At 39.0% G+C, this 24,481-nt stretch overlaps 2 protein-coding genes across 3 annotated transcripts in view; one reads left to right on the top strand and one right to left on the bottom strand.

The window, feature by feature from the left end:
- Positions 1–24,481, bottom strand: part of Rpn2 (Regulatory particle non-ATPase 2) — a 54,768-nt gene that overhangs the window by 14,959 nt on the left and 15,328 nt on the right. The window lies entirely within an intron of this gene.
- On the top strand, positions 1,483–15,701 carry 5-HT2B (5-hydroxytryptamine (serotonin) receptor 2B). Of its 2 annotated transcripts, none has more exons than XM_064356516.1 (7): positions 1,483–2,045; positions 2,907–3,189; positions 10,866–11,098; positions 11,151–11,355; positions 11,405–11,678; positions 11,839–12,278; positions 12,355–13,146. In XM_064356516.1, the coding sequence occupies exons 2-7, from the start codon at positions 2,910–2,912 to the stop codon at positions 12,897–12,899; spliced, it is 1,977 nt and encodes a 658-aa protein (XP_064212586.1). In that variant the 5' UTR covers positions 1,483–2,045; positions 2,907–2,909; the 3' UTR covers positions 12,900–13,146.

The following is a 24,481-nucleotide window of genomic DNA, read 5'->3' as shown; positions in this document are numbered from 1 at the left end:
AAGCGCAGTTTCAACTAAAACAGCGGGTAGTTTACAAATTAGCCAAAAATATTGACTTAAATATCCAAAGTAATTTGGCTAATATGAAAACGAAACATTCGCGTAAAACAAATAATAACCAATGCTTTGGCTAGTCTATACGCTGGCTAATTTAATAAATAATTTCATTTGTAATTAAAATACAGTGGAACCCCAAAATATCATATTTGATAACTTCTCCGTTGGGAAACCGATAAAAAAGAGAAAAAGTACGTCACAAATATTGTATTTTTTTATTTATTGTGTATATAGTAGTTTTCTTCAAAAAAAGTGAATAATTTGTGTGAAACAATAAATCATGTTTTTTCTGTTAATACGTTGTTTTGACACAAATAAACGTAAGTTTAAAAGGCAAAATAGAAAAAAAAAAATAAAAGTGAAATCCAATCAAATCCAAGTAGCTAGAAAGTTCATTGGCGGGTTAATAAACTAGCTGAAACATTTAATCATTTAGTTAGTTTACAAAGCTGACCACTGACCGGCCTGGTAATCAAAAATAAATATATCTCATAACTTTATGTGCTAAATTAGCCAGCTAGTTGATTAATTTGTAAACTAGCCAAAGCATTGGTTATTTTATCTTACGAGAAAGTTTGATGGTTTTCATATTAGTCCAATTGCCTTGGATAGTTTACAAACTATCCAGCTATTTGTCTTTCAATGAATTAACCAAGATTCTTGGCTAGTTTGTAAAACAGCCGCTATTTTAGTTGAAACAGCATTTTCTAGTAAAATAGGTTACGGTTTGCAAATTAACCCCAGCTAGTTTAGAAATTAGCCAAGTTTACACATTAGCCATAACTTCCGGATTATTTTTTTAAACCTTCTAAATTGGGTTGTCTATTTAAACGAGAAAACGGAAAAGACTAGTTTGTCTTTTAAAATGAACAAATAAATATACAATATACAATATACTTTTAACAAAAAAAGTTTGTTTAAAACTTACTTCCATGATCTTTACACAAAATAACAAAATTGTATGCTTATTTTTTGTAAATACGTAATAAAATTTACGTTGTTACGTAAAAGATCTATCAAAATGAGCAAAAAATTAGAAGTTTTCATTTAAAAAAATTTCGATAATGTTATTTACTCAAAAAGAAAATTTAATTTTTCGAGAAATTTTCCCAGAGCAAAATATTTTCAGTTGCTTAAAGTATAATTGTGTCGTCTGCTACAAGAATTTACGTGTTTTTTGGTTAAATTTTCTTTAAAGTCGGAACTCTGTGAATAACTCCGGTCTGATTTTGTTGATTTTGTGGCTTTGGCGGAATTACGCTCGTATCTACCTCTGTTATCTCACAATTACGCAATTCCTTCTTACGCAAAAAGCACCCTTCATCCGTCGACATAGTCCTTAACCTACGTCAAGACCATCTCCTGGCTGACCATTCCATCCTCCGCAACGCAAGCGCCGCTGTCGCGCTCTTCGAATTCCGTTCCCGTTAACCGCCAGTGCCACACATGACGCCGTTCCGGAGAGACGCGTCGCGACGCTTAAAAATGACGCACGCGGACACGCGCCACTCGTCCCGTTTCGCGCCACCGCCACCGAAATAAACCTCGAATTTGCGGTCATTTTTCCTCGTCAATCTCTTCCTCCCGTTCGAAGGCCTACACCACACCATGAACCGGGCGTGAGGCAGGTTTGCGGTAATTAATAGCGACATAAATCAAGCCCGCAACCATTGTCGGAGGGATACGCGTTCGATAGGAGGTGGTGGCGGCGGCGGCGGTGGCGGGCTCCTTTTGAATTTGACGGGAAGCGGGACCGGGATAACTTAACAGATCGATAAACCATAAAACACCTAAATTACAACACGGGCCCTAATCTATTGCGACGCTGCAACAATAAAACTAACTCCGGGAAGTGAAACCTTTTTTCCGGGAAGAGCTTCGGAGGGTTGGATTAAAAATTGTGCTAATAGCGAGTCGTGCCATAAATACACAAATGAAAATTAATCGGTTTTGTGCTCCGTTTCTGCACGCGAGTTGAACACAAAACAGTAAGAAAATTCAAATAATTAAAAAAATCAATCACCAATTCACAACACAAAGCCTGAAAAAAGCTCTCCGTTTCTATTAATGCCGACTAATTAGGTATTTCTGCTCCGAAAATAAGTTCCAGGAATAAAATCGGTGGAAAAATTAGTAGCACGTTCGGTCAGCTATAAATAAAACATAATGAAATAAACATTATCTTTGAAAATGAATACCAAAAAACCTCTCTGGAGTATTTGAATATTCATTTTAATTAAAAAGTTCAAACTAATTCCGCCACAGACAGATACCATTTTTTTGGTCTTATGCATTTTGTTTAGATAAAGTTCATCGCAAAAATAGTACGTAACGAGAAACAATCATTTTCGGAACGTATCGCCGAACATCGATGAAATCCAATAAAGCTCATAGGCTTCAGATTTATCTCATTTTTTTATTCCATAAATATCCTTTCCCAACTGTGGAGCTTAGAAATCTCCACAAGAGATTTTCTCAGAGTTCGAGAAGTAGAAATATGGGACACTCCACTTGGAATTTAAAATTTCCAACGACCGAACAAAAAATAAATTCGATAGCACAACTTTCGTATAAATTATTACACCTTCTTACACGCCCACCTCACACATAGGCTGTCACAGCCGGAACTTTCTTATTCTAATATCGAAAATCGAAAATTAGGAAATATTCCTTCCTAGATTGGAGTGGACCTCGCCAACGTTTCATTTCATAACTGCGATCGTATCAAATTTCCTTTAAAACCGACCTTCACTTCACTTACCCTCTAATTACCCGAAAAAGCCGTAATATCGTATTAATCTCCCCTTTTAAAAAATCCCATTTAGCTAATCGATCGTTCCGAATTTCAGAAAATGGAAAACGTGTTTTACAAAACGACGATAATACTCTACAACACGACTTCGAAAAACACAACTGAAAGCTCCGATTCCGACACCGTCAACAACTGGTGGGCTTTATCGGCCCTCATCCTCGCCGTCGGCACCGCTGCCGGCAACATCCTCGTCTGTCTTGCGATATGTTGGGAACGTCGGCTTCAAAACGTCACCAACTACTTCCTCATGTCTCTAGCCATCACCGATCTGATGGTCGCCATCCTCGTCATGCCCTTAGGAATCCTGACCCTGATCAGGGGTAAGCCCAGTGCGTGTGTCACGCATTTTTAAACCCAAGCTGGTTTTTCCAAACTCGCACCTGTTGGGTCCGGATTTACCACATCTTGTCGGGGACCGGAAACGAAAGGACGAACAGATTTAGGGTCGACAATGGACCGGAGCTATCGGGCGGTTTAATTAAATAAGTTTTTTCACGAGGATGTGACATAAACAGCATCCTCGGGGACGCAATCGATCAAAGTCCACGCCGAACGGACACCAACCGGAACGATAAGAGATTTCGCACAATTTTCAATTTTCGCCCAAACTGCTCATAAATGGATTATGCGGCGGTAACCGGACTCTTATTTACTTACCGTACTGTTTCCACGTTTCCGGAGATAATTGTGTCATTATTTAGATTCGGTCTAATGCATCCGAGCCCATTTCCGATAATTGCAAAATCAATCAATATTATTTTGACAGGCCGGGATTTTGGAACTTGAAATATGAATATTTTTGCGTTGGTCGGCTGGCTTTTCCATTATTTCGAATTTAGATAATTCGGTCGTTATCTGCGGGATCTGTCATGTTACAAAAAACGTCGGTATGTGGGCACTTATCGCGGCGTAAATCGTCGTCGGATGATTCATTTTAGTGTCGCATAAAAGTCTCCGGGATCGATTAAAGAGATTAGCGCCTAATGCAGGGATCTAGATGTATAATAAGCTCGTATAGGTCGAGAGAGGCGTTCGTCGTGGGAGATTTATAAGTGAAACGTTTTCACCCAACACACCGCAAAACGTTGGATGAGACGGATGGCTCGGATCACGGTCGAGGCGAGCAATTTACCGGTAATCTCTACGAAGAAGATCTCTCGCTTAATGTCTTCGCCTCGCCTCCCGTACGAAGATTTATCCAGAAATGTCGAAGTCGTAATGAGAATTAATACGGGGATTTTTCGGATGGCGTGCGCGATAAATCGCAGCCCGACGACATTATCTGCTTCTCGTTATCGCAACACGTGTTCCGAAAGATGGAAAAAGCGTGCCGAACAACGATCTAAGGATAAATAGAGCAACCGATACGATTATTATTTTCGGCGGTGGCCCCGCTGATGTCATCGGCAACAAAACAGAATCCAGAAAATTGACGATAATGATTATTGTAAGGTTTCTATTTCGGTTAAATTCACTGTTTGCACGAAATTGCGAAATAAAGTAATTAGAAATGTTATTATGCCCGGAGTTTTCCAGGTATTATGCACTCGCGCGCTTCCTTCGCAGAGAGCGGGAGCGAATTTTCCCTACTTAATAAAGTCCACGGTGAGGGAATACAAGGTACTTTATATTATGTCGTCTTTTTTCTTTTTATTAATAAAAAAGTTGTAACGAAGTAAAGGATATTCTTGGACGGAATTGATTGCCTCGTAAATGCAATATCCTCCTGATATAATTCTCAGATGTTCGGTAATGCACTTTCAAACTTGATCACGTCGCCCACAATTTACGGAAAACAAACGCCAACCAATTAACTGGAAAACACTGCCCAACCAATTCTCAGTTTTTTCCGTCGTTAGACGAAAAACGATGCATTTTATGTTTTTCGGAGTCTTGAATACAAATTTAAAACTCGATAAAGAACTGGTAAAATGGTGCTTGAATTATAAGAAAAAGTAGCAACAAAGAAGTTTCAAATTCAGATTTTGCATAAAACAATAAACATGTACCACTTACTTTTGACTTTTTTCTAAAAAAAGTTTTTCTAATAAAAAATTTCGAAGACGGTGACCGAAAAACATTTTCATAAGTGCGATTTTTTGAAAATCCTCCCCAAAAAATTTTACTCTTGTATTCAGCACCACGTTTTTTTTAAAATAAGCCACTTTAGATATCTCAAAAAATGTAGGAAACTTTGAAAATCTCGAGACGGGTCAATTTTTATTCACTGCCCCTTACTTACCCCTTTGTAATATCAACCACCCTCAAAATCTTATTTAAATGGCATGACCGGAATCTGTGGTACTTCAAATAAAAAAATTCTGTTTTGAAATTTCCATTAGTTTTTAATAAAATTACGCAGATACAGTATTAGTACAACACAAAAATATAAAAATAGTTTCGAATATTAACTACAAATTTAAAAACCTGTAAATATTATTTGTAAAAACATCAAATATCCATGTTTTGTTTACTACCAGAAAATTCCTTTCAATATAATTTTTTGAGGTAGATTTGTCAATGGATAGGCACACAATTTTTTCAGATCGTAGTTTAAATTAAAATAGTGAAAGCATTCCTTTTGCATGAAAATTATGTTCATAGTTTTTAATAAACGACATGCAGATAAGCATAAAGCACATAGGAAAACCACAAATACACGATAAAACTAGTTCAAGAAAGTGGATAAGAAGCGGTAAAGTGCAAGAGGATTGATGAAAGATTTGGCAGGCTTATTAGATGTTCTCCGACGGGATCATCTTAATAAATGTGTAATCTTTAAAACACCACTAGGAAACGTAGATGATTTAAAAATGATGAATTATCAATGAGAGCAGAAAAATTCCTACAAGCAAAATATACGACAAAAGCTCGAAAAACACTTTAGGTAACACAAGGAGAGAAATAATGACCATTTTGAACACCTGACGTAAATGAGATTTTTGAGTTCCAACTCAAAATGAGTTTTATAAGAAAATGTAAAGCCAATTTAACTGAAACATTAGTGGAGTCATTAATAAGAGCATATGTAACTTTACAAAAAATGGAAACCCAATAAATACACACCTAAATCCCTAGTTAAAGTAGTTACTTTTGATTTGAGGTACCAATGGATTTTTATGAAATTGTCTGAATCTTAAAAAAGCTGTCTCCAGATTTTCAAATTTTTCTTTAATTTTCTGTTATATTCAAAGTGGCTCGTTTTAAAAAAAACAAACCCTGTATAAAACGTACCAATTCTCGCTTAGAGGAGAAAACTTTCAAATTTGGAGCAAAATAAATAAAATGTTTCAACTCAAAGTTCTACATAACTGCGGGAAGTTATAAACCCTTCAGTTGGAAATTGTCGGAATGAAAGCAATAATACCGTGGAATTACCGAAAATTACTCTCGTGCAATTACCGGAAACCGCCGTCGATTCAAATTCGTCTCAAATTATGCTTCGATTGACCCGCAAGTAACACAACACCGCACCATCCCATCCGCACTCGCAGCATGCAATTTTTCCAATAATTCTGCGCTTATTATCGTTGCATAAATAGTCGAACTCCGATGTTCGATGTTCCGGAGACGCGTCCTTGTTTCACGTAATTGTATATTTGTGTTGTTTTTATTTTTCAATTACGTGAAAACAACGCTGAAACCGTCACCCCACATCACGTTCATGCAACTTTGCACTCGTCGTCGAATTACCACATCCTTTGATCAAAAATTAACCTAGAAATGTCCTGTGTGTGTGTGTGTACAAACACTCGTGACACGTACGAGAAAACAACCGGCGAATGTCAATTCGACGATCAATGCGAAAATTACGTCACTTATTAAAGTGTTACAAGTGCACAATTGTTTTAACCGCTCGTCCCACGTTCCACTTTCCGAGCCAAATGTCAATCAGAAAAAATTCGCGACTCGAATCGAACCGTAAACATATTTTTCACGGTCGACGATTTGATCTCATTTCGTCGGGAAAATTTTCGGATTTTTCGCGCATAATGGAGCTATATTTACGTAGCGACAAGTCGATAAACATCTTCACAAAGGGGTTATGTCTCGTCGCCTTCGTGTATTATTGTCAACAAAACGTCACTTTCCACAGCTGATTATTACGGCGGAGAGATCACAAGGTGTGGCTTTTTTCGCACCCTCAACTAATTCGTATAATAATTATCCTCGTGCAAGGCACGAGTCCGGATTATCGACCGGAATTATCACTATTTAAACAGCAAGACAACATTGCCACACCTTCGCCATCATTCAAAATTCGATCATTATTAAGGGGACGCTAATACGACACAATTGAATCAAGCTGAAACAAAACAACACGACAATAAATCATTCGACGATGAAAACCCGGATTTTTTCCGCACGCATTCTTCCGGGACGAAACCGTTCCGTCGTGTTGACGTTATTATTAGCTAGAATTAATTATTCAAATTTGTCGCAAGTGGATTTATCGACATTTCGATTATTATTATTTAATCGGGCGCTCGGATTATTCCTGGGGTGACATAAATAACATCGCCGCCTTCACAGAATCAGAAATTGACTTTAATGAGGTAGGCGGGGATTTTTCTTAACGATGAAACGGGACAAATTAACGCCAAGACGCCCCGCATCGGAATACGCTAAACTTCAGCAAAAATTCAGCGAAAAAACTCGACAAATTAAGTAAACTTTCGACGATTGCTACGACAGCAACAACGCAATTAGGCCCACGCAAAAATCAAGCCAACTTTTAAACTAAATAAACAGAATTTTAACGCTAAAATGCCAATTTTTTGGTGTGTTATTTACATGACCTATTGCTTCGAAAAAACTCTCCCTTTGATGCCCATTGTCCCGTCTTGGATCGATAATTATTAGGTTCCATCCCAGTATTTCCCATCGGATAAAAGAATCGGGAAATGGTTTATATCCCCCTTGATACATCGTCCATTATTTCCTCTCCCATTGTTTCTCGGAAGAAAACATATGAACTCGTGAAAAGTGCATCCGAAAACACTAATCACTCATTCCCCGCAATTAATTCCTCCGGTGTCTGACCCGAAACCGCACTCCAGTTGCGTGAAATATCGCTGGTACGCAAAGACAACATAATTACGACGAAAAAGCTGACGCGTAGGTGGCGGGAATTAACCGCCGACACCCTTCCCCACAGCCCGGATAAAAACTCGAAACGTCCCGCTCGCAAATGGAAATTTATCGGATGAAGAGGCATCGATTGCGAGTCTATTTTCGATGCGATCGAATCGAAACTATTAAATAAACGATCAGCTTAAAAATAGAGAGTGGAGATTAGAATTTCGCAGTCCTGCAGGAGCTTACGCAAGGATTAGGAACTATCCGACGAGTTGCATTAGCAGGTTTCAGCAGGATAATGTGAAGCTCCTGGCTAAAAATTCGGTCGCGAATTAATAAAATATTTCAGCCGGCGGTCGATGAAACCGCTTGAAAATAGCCTCGGCCATCGAAATTCCTCAAGTCTCAGTTCTCGAGTTTACTTGGCAGTTGAAAGCGATTATCTCATTATGTGCTTATCGGGCCTGATCTCATTTAAAGTCGGATTCTTTTGCGAATTGTAAGTAAAGCTTTTCGCGGATCAGACAATGAATGATTAAGCGAACCAGCGTTTTCAATTAGAATAGTTCGGTGCGGTTTCTGTAAATGCGTAATGATACGTTTTTTTTCTGGAAAAAATTAATGACCCCAGCAAACAGATCGAACAATCGGCTGTTTGACTAACCCATTGTCCGGTTGATCGATTAATCAAACAACCGGAACCCAATTATCTGCAACCGCTGTTAATCCCGCAACAAAATCAAAATCGATTTTAATTTTAAATATAAGAGTTCGTCCAACTCGAAATCGCAATAAAAAACTCCGGTAGAAATTCGAAACTGACGCTACGGCAAGGTGAAGGAGCACTTGTTCGACGAAAGGGGGCGAGAATCAATTTGCGTGTGCATTTGGCCGTCGTCATCGAGTGGTCTTGGATATTCTGCTGAGACGTAGTGAAAATCGAGTGCTGCATCCAAGTGGAGCGCTCCAATTATAAAACCATTCCTTTGCATTTTACAAAAGGATGGAAATTGATTAGGATAACGCTCGGCTCATAACTCGATTTCGAATTGGACCAAAAAAAAGCACACAACCGGGGGCGAATGTGACATGTGTGGGACGCTCTCGACTATTCATGGATCGTTTCTCTCGTCCTTGTTTGTTGGCAATTTGCAACCGATGGCTTCTTAAATAATAACCGCATAAAGAAGCGACGGTTCGACGATTCAAAGTCGAAACGTCCATGAAATATTTATTACCCGGGAGTATGGGAAAGAAGGAACGAAAAAATTGCTTTTTATATGTTCTAAAATTTTATTTTCGTCATATCCACGTTGCACAACAGATACCGAAATAATCGTTTCCAACACGACGATCTTCAAACGCAAAACTCAATTAACTAATACCAAACGAAACGATTTTCAACTAATCGGAGGGCCGATCTAATATCGTTAATCGGAAAGGGTGGATTTTTGCCCCCGTTGACGCCCAAATCACGCCCCAGTGAACGAATTTTCACAAACGCCTAATTATTTTCACCAAATTACCACAGCAAAAAGGGTTAGCAATTAATAGAATTATTTCGGTAGCAATTTGTGAAACAAAAGTCTTTCACTTTTGCACCTATTTTAACTATACTGTTTAATTTTAACAAGTATACATTAATTTACATAAAAAAGTGAGTCGAATGTGGATTAATTTTTGGGTGAAATAATTCTGGATTTAGGCCCGCGTGCACAACAATGGCGCGTGAAAATAGCTGATGCAAAAGTCCTGGCGGTTTTATCGTTTCCAGTTCGTCGAAACGTCTCACCCTAAATTGATTCGCTATCGATACGAGAAAAGCTCAAGCCGAAGCCTTCCTTAACGCACCTTGACAAATTCGGATTTCCCCGAGAAATTCATTTTTTGCGTTTGTCGATTCGCGTCACGACGTTTTATTGCTTGCTTCTGCTGTGATGTCCAGTGCCCTTATTTATTCCGGACAAACACCAGACCTCGAATTAGAAGAGTATTCAAACATCGACATTGTCGGACTTAACGCGGGATTAAATTGAAGGATTCCGATTTGTATTATTTCAATTTGAGAGTGACGAAGAGGCACGAAGAATGCCGCACTCAAGTCCGCTTGGTCGGGCGCGAAATTTAATTGAACCAGATGGAAACTCGACGAAATCCACTCGAAAGTTGTGCAGAGGGATTTCGGATGAGAGCTACTATTATAAACTCATATATTCCGGGTTGCATCTCTTATTTTCAATCCTCGCTAATCCGACACTAAATAAGTGCGAGGTCGAGTTTGCGGCGAATTGTTGTTTCGAGTTTTGCTCGCAATAGGCGAAAAGCTAAACAATTATTATAAACAACAGGAAACTAAATTCAACAACAAAGTCGGAAAATCTTGAAGAGGGTGGCGTACGCGAGCTTAATTAAGCGATTTTGCATGTTATTGTTGTAATTTGTTCAATATTGACTTAATGCGGGGCCGCCCACAAAAGCGTAGGGGTATTATTTTAACATTAAACTGGCAAAAAACGAAACCGTTTCAATGAAAAAAACTATTCCCGTTCGAAAATCCGTTTAAATTAATTAGCTTCGTTACTGGAAGAGCCCTCTCCCGGAAAAAAACGTCTCGACTTAATTAAGGTTCGATTTGATTAAAGATTTATTTCCTTCGAAGAGTGTTTCCACAAATCTCGGAAAAATCGCATTAACTCGCCACATGTTGTATCTAAATCGAAAAATCACGATCCGTTACAAAAACTTGTCATAATTTAATCCCGCCGTTTGATTAGTGACTCAATAAAATCCGTGATTGGAAGCTTAAAATGAATCGGGTTCCGTTTTATGACTGCGGACAGCTGGCCCGGACTATTATTGCAGCAACACTTAATTGGAAGTGAAAAATTCTCGAGAAACTAAGGCGAAATTTTTTCAGGCTATTTTCCCTTGCCTTCGATATACTGCCTGGCATGGATCTGCCTGGACGTACTTTTTTGCACAGCCTCGATTATGCATTTGTGCACCATAAGCGTCGATCGATACCTCTCGCTCAGCTATCCGATGAAATTCGGAAGGAACAAATCCAGGAGGAGAGTCATACTCAAGATAGTTTTCGTCTGGCTGTTGTCGATAGCCATGAGCTTACCCTTGAGTCTCATGTATTCCAAAGTAATTCTTATTTTTATTGGAAACAAACACGATATAACGCCGGCTGTTCCAGGACCAGGGCACTTTAATAAAAGACGGGACGTGTCAAATTCCCGACCCGTTGTATAAACTTATCGGTTCCATCATCTGTTTCTACATCCCTTTATTGGTCATGTTGGTCACTTATGCCCTAACTGTGCGTCTCCTTGCACACCAGAGGCAGAATCTGGGGACTCCGGATTGGTCCAGCAACTGGATGGGAGGACCCTCGGCTCTAGGTAATTATTTATTTCCACCCTCGTCAAAAAAATTCAATAAATTGTGCAGAGCGGCGCTGTACTTGGCGAAAACTCCTAACAAAAGCCAAACAAACAACTCCTCAACACGGCCATCATTCGGCCGCTTCGACAGACACCGAACTAACAACAATCGATAACCACGAATTATGGATACAAGAGTCGGAACCAACACCCTGTACCATGTCCGCTTTGGGTCAATTCGGCGCCGAAATGCTCAAACTTTCCCGGGGACTGGAAGCCGCCTCCCACCTGGGGACCCCTCCGCCAAGACCCTCCCCGGGAAAAACTATCCTCAAAATAAGGTAACCACCCAAACTACCATCGATGTTTACACCGTAATTACCGCACCGAATCAAAACACAATTAGTCGCTTGATAGCTCCAAAATCCAACACAGGACGCAATTGAATATTCAATTCGGTCGGTTTGCGTCCGATTGTTCAAACAAATTTCTTGTGCACAGCTCCGGTGACAGTCTGGCCGACTCGCATTCCTCGTTACTGACACCGGAGACGTCCCCGTGGACCTCCAAGAGACGTCGCGCTTCGACCTTCCACGAAGGCGACACCCGGGACGAAAGTCCTTCGCCGAGATGGCGGAAAAGAGGCTCGAGCTTTCATGAACCGAGGTCATCAGACGTCTCATCGGAGCTTTCCTCCGAAGCGACCGAAAGCTCCACTTTTCCGCTACCTCCACCTTGCACATGCCCCTATTTCGGGGAAAAACAAGCCGACAAATCGCCGCCACCCAAACCGGCAGAAGTCAAAATTATACCAGCGACAAAACTGGCACTGGAAGTCGAAAAATCGCCGCTGAAAAAATCGCTCCGGAACCGCAGCAGCGACTCGTCGCCGAACAACATCGTCGTCACCTGGGAGGCTTCCAGGAGAAGCCATCGACGAGGTAATCTTTGTTTTATTTAAAATCGCAAAAAAGTGAAGAAATGAAGGATTTTATTCAGATTTTTTTTGTTCACTAGGTTCAAGTTTCGGCAATACGAAGACTACAATCCTGAGCAATTCCACTCAGCGCACTCCTCTCCTGCTGCGCCGTTCGGCGACGCTTCGCCAGAACGGCCACGGGGGAACGACCCTCAAAGATAAGGGCAAAAACCCATCATCCCCTTGTCTTCTGCAGAGGTACAACTGCAATAACGCCGCCACGACGACGAAAAGCATCCGTTCGCACCACTCAAGAAACTCTTCCGTCATTTCGAGGAATTCTTCGCGCCACGGAAGAATCATCCGTTTGGAACAGAAAGCGACCAAAGTGTTAGGTGTAGTGTTCTTCACTTTCGTGATTCTGTGGGCACCTTTCTTCATTTTAAACTTACTTCCGGCGTTCTGTTCCGAGTGCGATAAGAATCTCGATAATTGGGTGGTGCAGTTGGTGACGTGGCTGGGTTATGCGAGTTCGATGGTGAATCCGATTTTTTACACAATTTTCAATAAAGTCTTCAGACAGGCGTTTAAAAAGGTGTTAACGTGCAAATATCGCAAGACGGCTTGGAGACCGCACAGGTGACCGCAAGTGAAAAAAATGTGTAAAAAAATTCCAGCACAGCACTGAAATCTAATTGTGATAAATCTAGTGTTAAGGATAACAAAATCGGTTCCGACGAACCGTAAAAATGGGGGAAAAAATGCTTTCAATGAGTAATCTACTAATTAAATTAAAAAACCAAAAATCATGTTTACATGTTGTGTAACAGGTAGTTTTAGAGACACTTCCTACCGGCTGTAGCTCCTTCGTAGAATAAATTGTTCGCAGAGGAAAAAATAACGCGTTTTGTTACCCTAATTGTGATTTTAAGTAGATTTCCCTCAGGATTCTCGGACACCAAATCTCGAAAATTTAAAATTTATCAACGACCACTCGGGAAATATAAACCTGTAGGTATTTCTTTTCCCCGACTATAAACCGAGATTATTCCATTCCTATCGATTCCCACACCTGACGGCTTTGCAGCGTTGCGACCCACATCAAACACGACTTATGTTACACTAAAGTCGAGTGAATATTAACACGTCCCCGACGTGCCGCAAAGAACATTTCCCGTCCCTATCCTTTACCTCCACACATCACATATTCCAAATCGCGCCTTGTTTCCGCGACAGATTTATGTCCCCAGACTCCATTAAAGCAATAAAATAAATGTCAAGCGACGAAATTATGTACAAGGGACGGCCATATGACGCACTCCGAACCCTTTAAAACTTTAGACGGAAACTCTACAACCGGGCACGACTTTTCCATTATACAGTTGCAACCGAAAATCCTAATTAAAAAAGAGTTTCGAATAATACCTGCACCAATCCTTTTTTTAACTCGTTTCAAATGAAAATCCTACAAAACAAAAACTTTTTTACGTCATTTTAAAAGTTCCAGACTACGCGTCGGATTCCTTTGTACCGTTTAATTGATACAATTTAGTTAATTGACGGTAATTTCGAGTGACAAGAGAGTTCGTCGTGTGTAATAATGCAATTATGCATTAAATAGCGTCCGAGATGAGAGAAAAAATAATTAGCGAGCGATTTATTCGCTCGACAGGGGACGCATCGCGAGTGATCGTCTTAACACCGCATTGGCGGTTCCCGAATGAAAAATAAAAGAAGTTCAGCCTTGAAAGTGGAGCACTTTTCTTCCGTTTCCTCCAATCGATAACTTTTCCATCAATAATATATTCTTTTGTTGGCGTTTGCATGCTTTTACTGGAGCTGAAAGATCGGCGTTCTTGCATTATCTCGGACAGTGGCGTAACAAGCTCCGAATTAAAAAAAATAATTCTATGAGATAAACAATCCCAAGTGCGCTCCAACAACTTCCAGTGTACCATTTTTGTTCAAAATTTTGCCCACTCATCTTTTATTCTTCTTTGATCATTTAAACTTAACTTTTCGGAAATAAATTGTTCGAATGGGTAGAAAGCGAGTGGGCGTTTTCTTTTGTGCCATATTTCACTTTGTTTCCGACTACAATTCCATTATCAGTGTTAGTGACAAGTAGGATGAAACGGTCTTGTTGTTGCGATTTATACGATTTCTTATTCTGCGACGCGACGACGAGTTAAAAAGTCGCTTCAGAATAATCCTTGGCCGTTGCACGTTTCAAGTTAACAGAAATTGTATCTCTCGTGGCGATAAGAAAAAGCTCGGACGCGATTACGGCTTATTAAACTTCCGGTAAACGTCTGAAAATATGACGGTCTTTCGTTGTTTGCTCTTCTTTGCGTTTGTTCGTAACGTCGAGAATTATCCACTTTTATCTGGCTCGAAACTCGAGGGAAAAATGTTTATTACGTCCACTGAGTGAGGACTGATAAATGTGTGTTGATACTTGTTGGGAACTTTTGTTGCCCGACAATGAGCGAATCTGGTCTTTTTTTAGAACCGGGTCACCATTTCGACTGCCGGTATCTGCAGTATCGATTAATTATTTAGGTTAGATGTGTTTCCCAGGGAACCTTCTAATTAACAAGAGTATATTAACGCGTTTATCGCATACTGTCTGCATCATTACAGTTCAATGTAGGAGATCGGCTGTGTATTTACGGCATTGTCGGAAATTATCGACAGGGGCAGTGGCGCAACAGTACGGCCCGAGTCAGAAAACAAAACAGAAGATTTTATTTAGAGCGATTTATAAAACAAGTTCAAAACTTTAGACTTGAGAATTTGGAGGGTGGGTTCCCATATTGCGATAAAAACCCCACTTTAGATTGTTTTAACTTAAAAAGGACAAGGCTGTGTTTTTGCATAATTTAACAAATGGTAAGCACCGTCCCTGCCCTGGGCGACGGTCCACTCGTATTAGGTTTTTCGGCCGCAATCTCTCCGGATATTATTTGTTCAGGTCGGTGTCCGGATCGGCTATTGAATCCCTCCGTCGAGTAATACCAGTCCGAGGACCGGACGCACGTTTTAAATAATTTCGTCGTGATCTTGGATCTCGAAACTCAATTCCAGTTAAAACTGCACACATTTCCCGTCGTATTCATGACACGCGCCGCCCCTTTTCCGCCCCTTTTAATTAATAACAACAGCGTCGCGTCTTTCTAAGGCAGGTGAGCCGTCGCTTCCAATTTCTGTCCTGTCATCTCGGTTTACGTTCGATTCCTATACCTATATGACGAAGCGATAGAGGAGGTGCTTTGTGACGAGCTTTCGCCTCATTGAAATTGGGTTTTTGTCCAGCGAGGCCCTATATTACGCCGCCGACGGTCCCGGCATCGACAATGAGAACGGCGATATTAGACGCTTTAACGGTCCCATCTATCTGCATTTAACGCCCGGAAACGGCGATAGATTCCAGCCACCAAAATAACAAATCACTAATTTGACAATTAAACGAAGGTGATTGTTAAATACAGCTACTAGACAAGTTCTTTCGTGGTAAACTGTCGGAGCAAATATCGGCCAAGTCTCTCGAATCATCGAAAATTCTTTAAGCGAGTTTGTGACAAGTTTATTGGTCGTATATGAGAACGTCGACTTCGCTCAAACGACAAATTAACTGCATAATTGATGAAAAGTTAATAATTTCGGAGAGAATGTGGCATCTGACTCGACGTCATAATTTAATATTTTGCGGCATTATACAGTCGCGCATATACGTTTTAATTGGTCGTTTCGTATAACGGCTTTTGCACTAGTTTATCTAACGTTAGCATCTAATTTCACAAATGGCCAAATAAAGTGAACGCGACTTAATTTATTTTCAAGCGATTCGCGTCTCGAACTCCTATTCATATAACTACACTTCTATTGAAAATTCCATTCCATCTTGGAATAAAAGCTTTTCGCCTGCTTGTATCGAATCGAATTTCTTACATAAAAATAAACAGAATTTACGTACTCATAAACCCACGTTTTTTTTTAATATTTCAGTAAAATAATTAGACTAATGTAATCCTCAAGGTAATCTTACGCTCCCGTAAACACCATAAATCCTTCATGTGTTTATCCTGATTTCGTATTCAACTCGACATAAAAGCAGAAAGCTTATTTTACGAAATTCCATAAATTAAAAACATAATTTACGCCCCTGCAGTTTTTTAGAATTGTTTCAAATAAAATTCCTACTTAAAAATCGATGCTTTGTGTCAACAGAGACGTAAAAGCTTCGCTGCTACATTTTCAAAGTGCCAAAAACTTTGACAGACTTAGTTTGCATCATCAGTTCTCAAACTTTCATCAATATTAAATCAAGCAGAGCTTTACACAAACCGAAAAAATAAAACTTGATGCAACTACCAGACGCAGTATCACAAAATAAAGAAGTTGCTAAAGAGTTCTCGAGAAATAACATAATTCTCGTGAATTGTATTTTATTGAGTCAAACTAATGAAATAAAAACAAAACTTTGTAGACATAACCACTTAACCTCTAGACATAAATTAATAATTACATCCGAGCATCCAGACTTTTCGCTTCATCCCCTTTAAACGTAAAAAATTGCCTTCGGCATACGTGCCAACAACCCATCACGTTTAAGACCATACCTTCTTCCATATAAATTTTAAAGACACTTCTCCGAAATCAATTTCCAACTTCCCGTCTCGTCATAAAATACCGAATGCATGGAATAACGTCAGAATCTATAAAGCGCCCCTCAAACCGTTTCAAAATTAGCGTCTTCGAGTAAACCACTCGTACCTCATCGAAGAAAAATCAAAGCTCCCTTAATAGTCCCAAAAAGTACCATATTCCTCAACGAGATTAAATCCCTCCGTGCGAAAGTCATCTTTCCGTAATCAAATTACTCTCCCAAAACGAATAAAAAATCACATCACGGCCATTCCACAGGTGATCTCATCCCCGAGACGAGAATAAGATCATCTTTATGGAAAAACGAACACGCGCTTTGTGGCCTCCTCATAACATTTATTAAACATGAAACGGCGTCACGACCCACGCATAATTTTTTAATAAAACTAACCCACCCAACTCTTTGCCATTCAAAGCGAAATTTCGGCAAGTTTTCCCTCTATTTTTCGGCACAACGATCATTAAACGCTCCTCTTTGTTCGAATCACGATTTCGAGAACAAAAACGCAACTATGGCAACAAGAGGAACAAAGAACACGACGCGAATAATTATGACGATTGCCTAGTTTGTTTATAACAATGAGGGAACGGCCAAAAGGACACCGAGAAATATGCACTTGACGCCGGTATCAAAATAATAAAGTAGTGCTCTTAGGGGAGCTTTTAGCTTCGAGGAACAAAAAATTATGGTCGTTTTTAAAAAGGAGGAAAAATAGGAACATTCATCATTTCTCGTAATTAAAAAGGATAATAAGGAGAGGATTTATAATGTCTCGTTATCGATTAGGACTTTATTAAACTCGTTAAAGTTGGAATGCTTCAATGTACACAATTTATTGTCGCTCCGGTTTTAAATACGATGCTCGCAATCTTATTTTTGCAACGTAATTACGTCCTTATCCTTGAGCAGTTCACCCAGAAAATTTCAAAATACAATTATTTTTTCAAAAAATAATCACGTTAAGCAATATTCAATTAAATATTTCATGAATAAAGCCTCATTTCAAAGCGCTTTCAGCGTCTTGTTAATAATTCAAAACATAATCAAACAACAATCAAAAATTTTATTCCTTATTTGTCTTCATTTCATTGTTCGCAGTCGCAAAGGTAAGAGATAATACCATATATTCATTCTCAAAACATTTATTATCCTGTAGCCCGGCGCCTCCACCATTTTCATTAAATTTTTTGCACATTTTTTTTCCTCTGCTTTAATTTGAAAAAAATACCAACACTCGTTTAATTATTCACTTTTACAACGTTAAAGAAATAAATTCCGTTTTAAAATTTTAACGACCCTAAACACATACCAACAATTTCGTAATATCAACTGCAATTTCCATCGGCTTTACGATTAATAAAACAAACATTTACAATATTCATAACGTTCTGTCATACAAAAACCAAAACAACAATATTATCACAAAGGCAAAAAACAAATAGTTTCGACTCGTCCCAACTTTATTACCCGGTAAATAAACGAAAACGCGCCAATTCCACCATCACCTAAAATATTAATACCGAAACGACGAAACGCTGTATTTCGCTTAGAGTTTCTGCTAAAACGATGTATATTTATGGTACTGACGCTACGAAATGTTTTATACAGCGTGCCTCAGTTGACGTTTAAATGTTATTAACACTTTTACAAATTTATACGCAAAATTAATAGTTAAAGTTAGAGAGTTAAAAATGTGTGACCCGGCGCATCCACCATTTATGCAGCTGCAATTGATGCGATTTGACGATTTCCGACGCAAGGAAATGGTAGGAGTGTTCCAATCAGTGATAAACGTCCGGTTTGGTTGTTTTTGCCGTAACTCATTTAGCAGAAGCGTGACCCGATTCGAGGACGACCCACCGAAAATAATTTATCGGTAAAGATGGACACGTTGGAAAATTCTTTGTATTTGTTCGGCCAAAGCCGATTTGTAATAAATTGCGCCCGGCTTATGTGCCCTCGAACGTGCATCGCAAATGATATTTTTCTTATAAATCCACTCGAAATCGGGGAGATTATGCGATACACGCAGTTTTTTAATGTATGTTTTAAAACCGGTTCGTTTGATGGCCGTCATTATCGGAACTGCTCCAATAAGCGTTAAACTTTTTCACCGAAACGGCGTAAAATTAGAGTAAACTTTCATTTGATGTGGTTTCGGGTCCAAGAACGGAGCAGGAAGTTGGAAAGGTTCCGACTTGGCCATAACATAAATTGGAAGTTTCCTCTTAGGTCCCCAGTATTGAGCAATTTATCTGTCCGAGTAAATAATTGGGAGACGAAAAGATGGACCGTTCCATTTACAAACACTCTATAAAAACCGACACCAAACTGGGGGTAAAAACTCACGATTCAATACCGAACAAAAACAGATTTAATTAGCGAGGTTTTACGGCGCCGCTCCCTCGTAAAAACCGGGAATTTCAAACGTTAATGTGACATCAAACTCGTAAAGTACCCATGTGTGGTTGTTGGCACTACAGTAGGCGTTATTTTTATGTTTTGAGGGGCGCGTGGGGAACTCCAGCTCCGGGAATATTCCCGACACGCTGAACGGGACATGTACCGAACATTTAATGCTCTCACATGTCATCCTTGCGACGTGTTTCGAACACGCGATCGCAATTTTGAGTGTAGTTAGATTCGAATTTTCTCGCGATCAATCTCCTCCATTTGACCATCCTCTAGACGGTAATAAATGGCGTTTTCTACGTTGCAAGTCGGCCGAACACAATGGCCCGAGATGGGGTCACGTCAAATTTGTTAAAGTAATGAAGACGGATCGCATTTACGCTCCGTTTACGGCACTGCATCGAAGACAGGTGCCGCAAAAAGAAAATCGAGCTTTCACGGAGGAGTGACCGGGACGAGGAGCAGTCACTAACCTTTACACAAAAACCCTTGTTTACTGTATATTTGCAACAAAGGGATGAATGTAAACCGGCTCAAGACAATTAGAAGCCGTTTGTAAATTCACCATTCTTTTGTTGCGGAAAAGCCCCGATTGCGACCATAAGCTCGGATAAATACCTAATAAAGTCCGGGTTTAGGGCACAAAAGCATAAAAAACAATTCAACGATTTTTTATTTAGTTTTCGAAAAAATTCAATTGAATGCTATAGAAATCAGATAGCTATAGTCAATCATACAAAGGACTATAACTTAGGAGACGAAACGAAATACAAAGAAAGCAGAATTTCCGGAATCTTAAAAAATAGTACGACAGAGTAAAAATGAGGGCGATTCGAATGTTATACCCGTCTCGGCGACAAATTGTTTTAAATTAATTTAAATTCAACTAATTCACTTATTACTTGGGGAAAATGAAGATATGTTAGCTTTGCACTCTTAACAGAAATATGAAAAAAAAAATTGAAAATTTAAAATTTGTCCTTCGCCCCGGATTTTTCAAAACGCTTAAAGATACAAGAAAAATATTAAGAAGAAATTTGTACAGAATTAAATTTTCTACAAAAAAGTCCCCGAGACCACATCCCTCTCTTTAACCATTTAGTCCCCAAAGTCGGTCAAAAACGCTTAAGCGACAGATTTGTTTCACTTTATCGGCGGTCAAGTATTGGAAAATTAATTTATTCTTAAACCGTTGAAGATAGAAATATGGTGACTCGGACTTTTTTATAGATTTAATTCTCTACAACTTTGTTCCTTACACTTTTTTATCTTTAACCGTATTTCCGGCGTTTTGATAAAAATGCAACGACGTGCAAAAAAATATCGCTAAAAATCTCTACCTTATATTTTTGCGAACTCTGCGATTACGGTTGAAGATACAAAAATAGGGTAAAGAACCAAGTTGTAGAGAATTAAATTTTCTACAGAGAAGACCGTAACATCTTCAAGATGAAGCAAATCCGTGGCTTGAACGTCTATGAACGACTTTGGGGCCTAAATGGTTTAAGATAAAAATGTGGTCTTGCGCACTTTTTTGTAGGAAATTTAATTCTCTACAACTTTGTTCCTTACACTTTTTTTGTATCTTCCACAGTATTTCCAGCGTTTTGATAAATAAGCGACACATATTTTTGCGATCGCTGCGATTACGGTTGAAGATATAAAAATAGGGTAAGGAACAAAGTTGTAGAGAATCAAATTTTCTACAAAAAAAAAACGCAACATCATATTTCTATCTTCAAGGATTTAAATCCACTTTCCAGAACCTGACCACCGGCCAGTTAAAGCAAATCCGTGGCTTGAGCGTCTTTAAACAACTTTGGTTTAAGATAGAAATATGGTCTCGTGCCATTTTTTATAGGAAATTTAATTCTCTACAACTTTCTCCTTAAAATTTTCTTGCATCTGTAACTGTATTCGCAACGTTTTGAAAAATATGGAACAGAATGCAGATTGATCGAAGTTTGAATTTTTTTTAAAAATAGTTTTCGATATTTTACGAAATTTTTGCATTATCTTACTATTGAGAATTTAATACTCTACCTGTCTGCAGTTTTTTGTTTACTATGTGTTAATACAAATTCAACCAAGTATTCAAATTCATTGCTCTGGAAAATAAAAACTTAGAAGGTAATGGGAACAACCACGCTCTCTGGCGACATTAACGGAACAATCAAGGACGGGAACTTTTATTTGTACGTCGTTTCGTATCCTAACCTTTAGATATCCGTAGTCAAGTCTCTAATAATTAAGCACAAACTTAGAAAATTGTAGCCGAGTCGAACTACTTAAATGATTAAATCCTCCTGGGCCCAATTCTTCCAAAATGTTAGTAAATTTTTCTTCCCGCCGGCGAGAGTCGGTACCTGCCAGTTGTAATTTTCAAGTTTCGCAATAACATCAGACGAAACTAATTTAAATCAAATAACATCGGTAGGGGTTGTAATGCCGAAAGGGCATCACTATGGCGCCGCCGAATTAGTACCCAGTCCCAGGATAATTAATTAGCGCCCTTAAAGCCGTTGAAAAGTCACGAGGCCGTAACATAGGCCTATCTCATTCGAATAGTTAAGCCGCGAGGTCATTTCCTTCATTAAAATTTTTATTCGTCGTCTGCGTTTTTGTTTTTCGATGTTTCAAAGCTCGTTGCTTTCCGACAATAATGTGATTACGTACACGGTTATATAAATAGGTTTGCAAGTTTGCGAGGCATAAGTTATTCGACGTGGAACGGTCTCTTTCTCTCTATGTGTGTGTGTGTGCTTTTCAAGCCGAAGCTTTCTACACACAGCAAAACTTGTTTACACAAGAAGCTCATATTCAGCGTATTTTCTTAACTTGAATCCAATTTCACGTCCCATATTTACTAAACTTTCGAGAAAATGCGGCCTGCTTTTTCAGTACATCACAAGTTTTTCCACCGATAAGGGATGCAACGGTGCGAATTCGCGATGTTATTACATTAAAAGCCATATATGGCGCCTTATAGCGAGCTATAATCAAGATAATCGAGTTTCAGACTAGATGGATTATAAGTTAATTATAAACAACGAAGCGCAAAGTTATTCCAACACCAGAAATTGAAACGTAGCGAAAAAATTACCACATTTTAATGACACGACGGCAAGAACAAGTAAATCCTTCTCAGGACAGATGTTTGTGACCGAAAAGCGAAATCCTTGCTCTTAGTATAATGAAGGCAACATTGTCGCTCTTTTGTAAGAAAATCTGTCGGGGAAAGTAGGTGGAATAAAGAAAACATAAGCTGGGAATTAACATTTTAGATCAGATAAGTTACTTGTTTTCAATTAGGTTGCCAACAATTTGCATGTCACAAAAGCTTTTTCTCCCAGAAATGTATTTCGAGAAAAAGAAAGTCATGATTAGAGTAAGACTTTTCCAGATAATTACAATGCAAGTTGACTCATTACAAATTTACTCAGCCCGTATTGTCCTGAAAATCCCCCAGGAACACCTAAGGGTTATTCTATTCTGCGACGAGTAAATAATAAACGCATGGCCCGAATTGTTATTTTTACTTCAACGATTTCAGTTTAATTTTATCGCCGACATGATAAATTTATAATTCACTAATAAAATTGATGTTTACTATGGCAAGAGACGCGTTATCGATACAATAAAATTATGATAATTTGGGCAATAAATCTGTTCCAGTACATGAAAAATTCAATTCGTATCCGTCTCGACATTGATTGAAAAATATGGCATAAATGCGTGTTTGCGAACGGCGGAGCATTTGCATACGACAGTAGAGCGTCGATTCTATTTATTCAAATTCTCCAAAGTTCGATTTTTAATAGAATTAATTGTTTTTGCCGAAACAAAATTGTTTTGATTCCATAAACCTTTAATTTAAAACGTGAAATAATTTATAAATAAAATCTATACAGAATTTCAACAAAATGCGAGAAAATGCTACTTTTCAATGAATGAAATAAATTAATTTCAACATGAATTCGAATGATTTTTGCGGAATTGGAAGCAAATCCATGCCGACAATCAGTGGTCCAATTGGACCGTTCTGATGTAATGTTTAATCCCATCATTGTAAAAACCGTGTAGTTGGACATTAAATTCTGAAGTGTTGCCCTGTCGGCTTTCATCGTGCACTTTTAATACTTAATGGTGTTCAATTGCGCGCTTTTAGCTGTGGCAGCAGCTTTCCATCCTATTCAAACGTCATTAAAATTTTAATTGGTTTGATTTCAGCAAGTCGTACCTTTGTCGGATCATCAAATTATGCGCCAATTCAGATTTTTTTCTCCTTCTTCTAACACTCCAGTCATTGCAGTGGGCGCAGCTAATTATTATCGCTAGTCTTTTCCCGTAGATTTACGGGCTTTTTCTTCTTCTATCCGACAAAACTTTAATTAAACAATGCATTTTATCGACGGATCGTTTCTCAACTCGGGTCGTTTTTACACCGGGACACGTTTCGCTCGTTGATTATGGCGGCGGTTTAATTAACTCGGTTGCCGTTTCAGTTTTAAATCGGAACGCTCGTCGCATGCCAGATTCAACAAGTTCCCGTCGTTGATTTTTTTTTTCAGAGAGCAGAGGAGTAGAGCTTTCATACAAAGCAAAAGTGGCGTTCGTAATTACGCCAACCATTGTGATGGAAATGCGAAGGCTTTTATTTATTGCGGATGCATTTTGCGATGGTGTAACGGCGGCGGCCAGAAAGCAATTTGATCGAACGATAGAGGTGAGCGTGTGGCGAGAGAAGATAAGCAACCAGAGCATCTATCGAGTTAATTTGCCGAAAGGTGCTGAAACGGAACCGAAATCATCGTTGGTCGATCTTTACGAGATAAGGAGACGAGGTTAAATCACAACCGACGAGATTTGCTAATTGATTAAATCACAAGCGGCGCATTATATGAGGTTATTCAATTATTTAACGTGGGGGACTCGACACGAATCAGACTTGCTCCATTTCCGGTCACACAGAAACACTCACTATCACTCGTTAGATAGAATTAAGAGGGTGCTCTTTGCCGTTTTTGAGGTTCTGAATGCGAGTTTGAAACCTGTTTTAACGGCTGAAAGCCGTTTTAATTTTAATTGTAGAAATTTTGAGCTTTTGTAATTATTAATAATACGAGTGCGAAAACACAAGCTTA

The sequence above is a fragment of the Tribolium castaneum genome, chromosome 5, assembly GCF_031307605.1.
Source record: "Tribolium castaneum strain GA2 chromosome 5, icTriCast1.1, whole genome shotgun sequence".
NCBI lineage: Eukaryota > Metazoa > Arthropoda > Insecta > Coleoptera > Tenebrionidae > Tribolium > Tribolium castaneum.
This window is presented reverse-complemented; position numbering and strand designations above follow the sequence as displayed.

Excerpts from the sequence above, each read along its gene's own strand:
- 5-HT2B (XM_064356516.1), top strand. The coding sequence starts at position 2,910 with ATGGAAAACGTGTTTTACAAAACGACGATAATACTCTACAACACGACT. Across the intron at positions 11,356-11,404 it reads GGGAGGACCCTCGGCTCTAG|AGCGGCGCTGTACTTGGCGA; the intron begins GTAATTATTTAT and ends TAAATTGTGCAG. Across the intron at positions 12,279-12,354 it reads CAGGAGAAGCCATCGACGAG|GTTCAAGTTTCGGCAATACG; the intron begins GTAATCTTTGTT and ends TTTGTTCACTAG.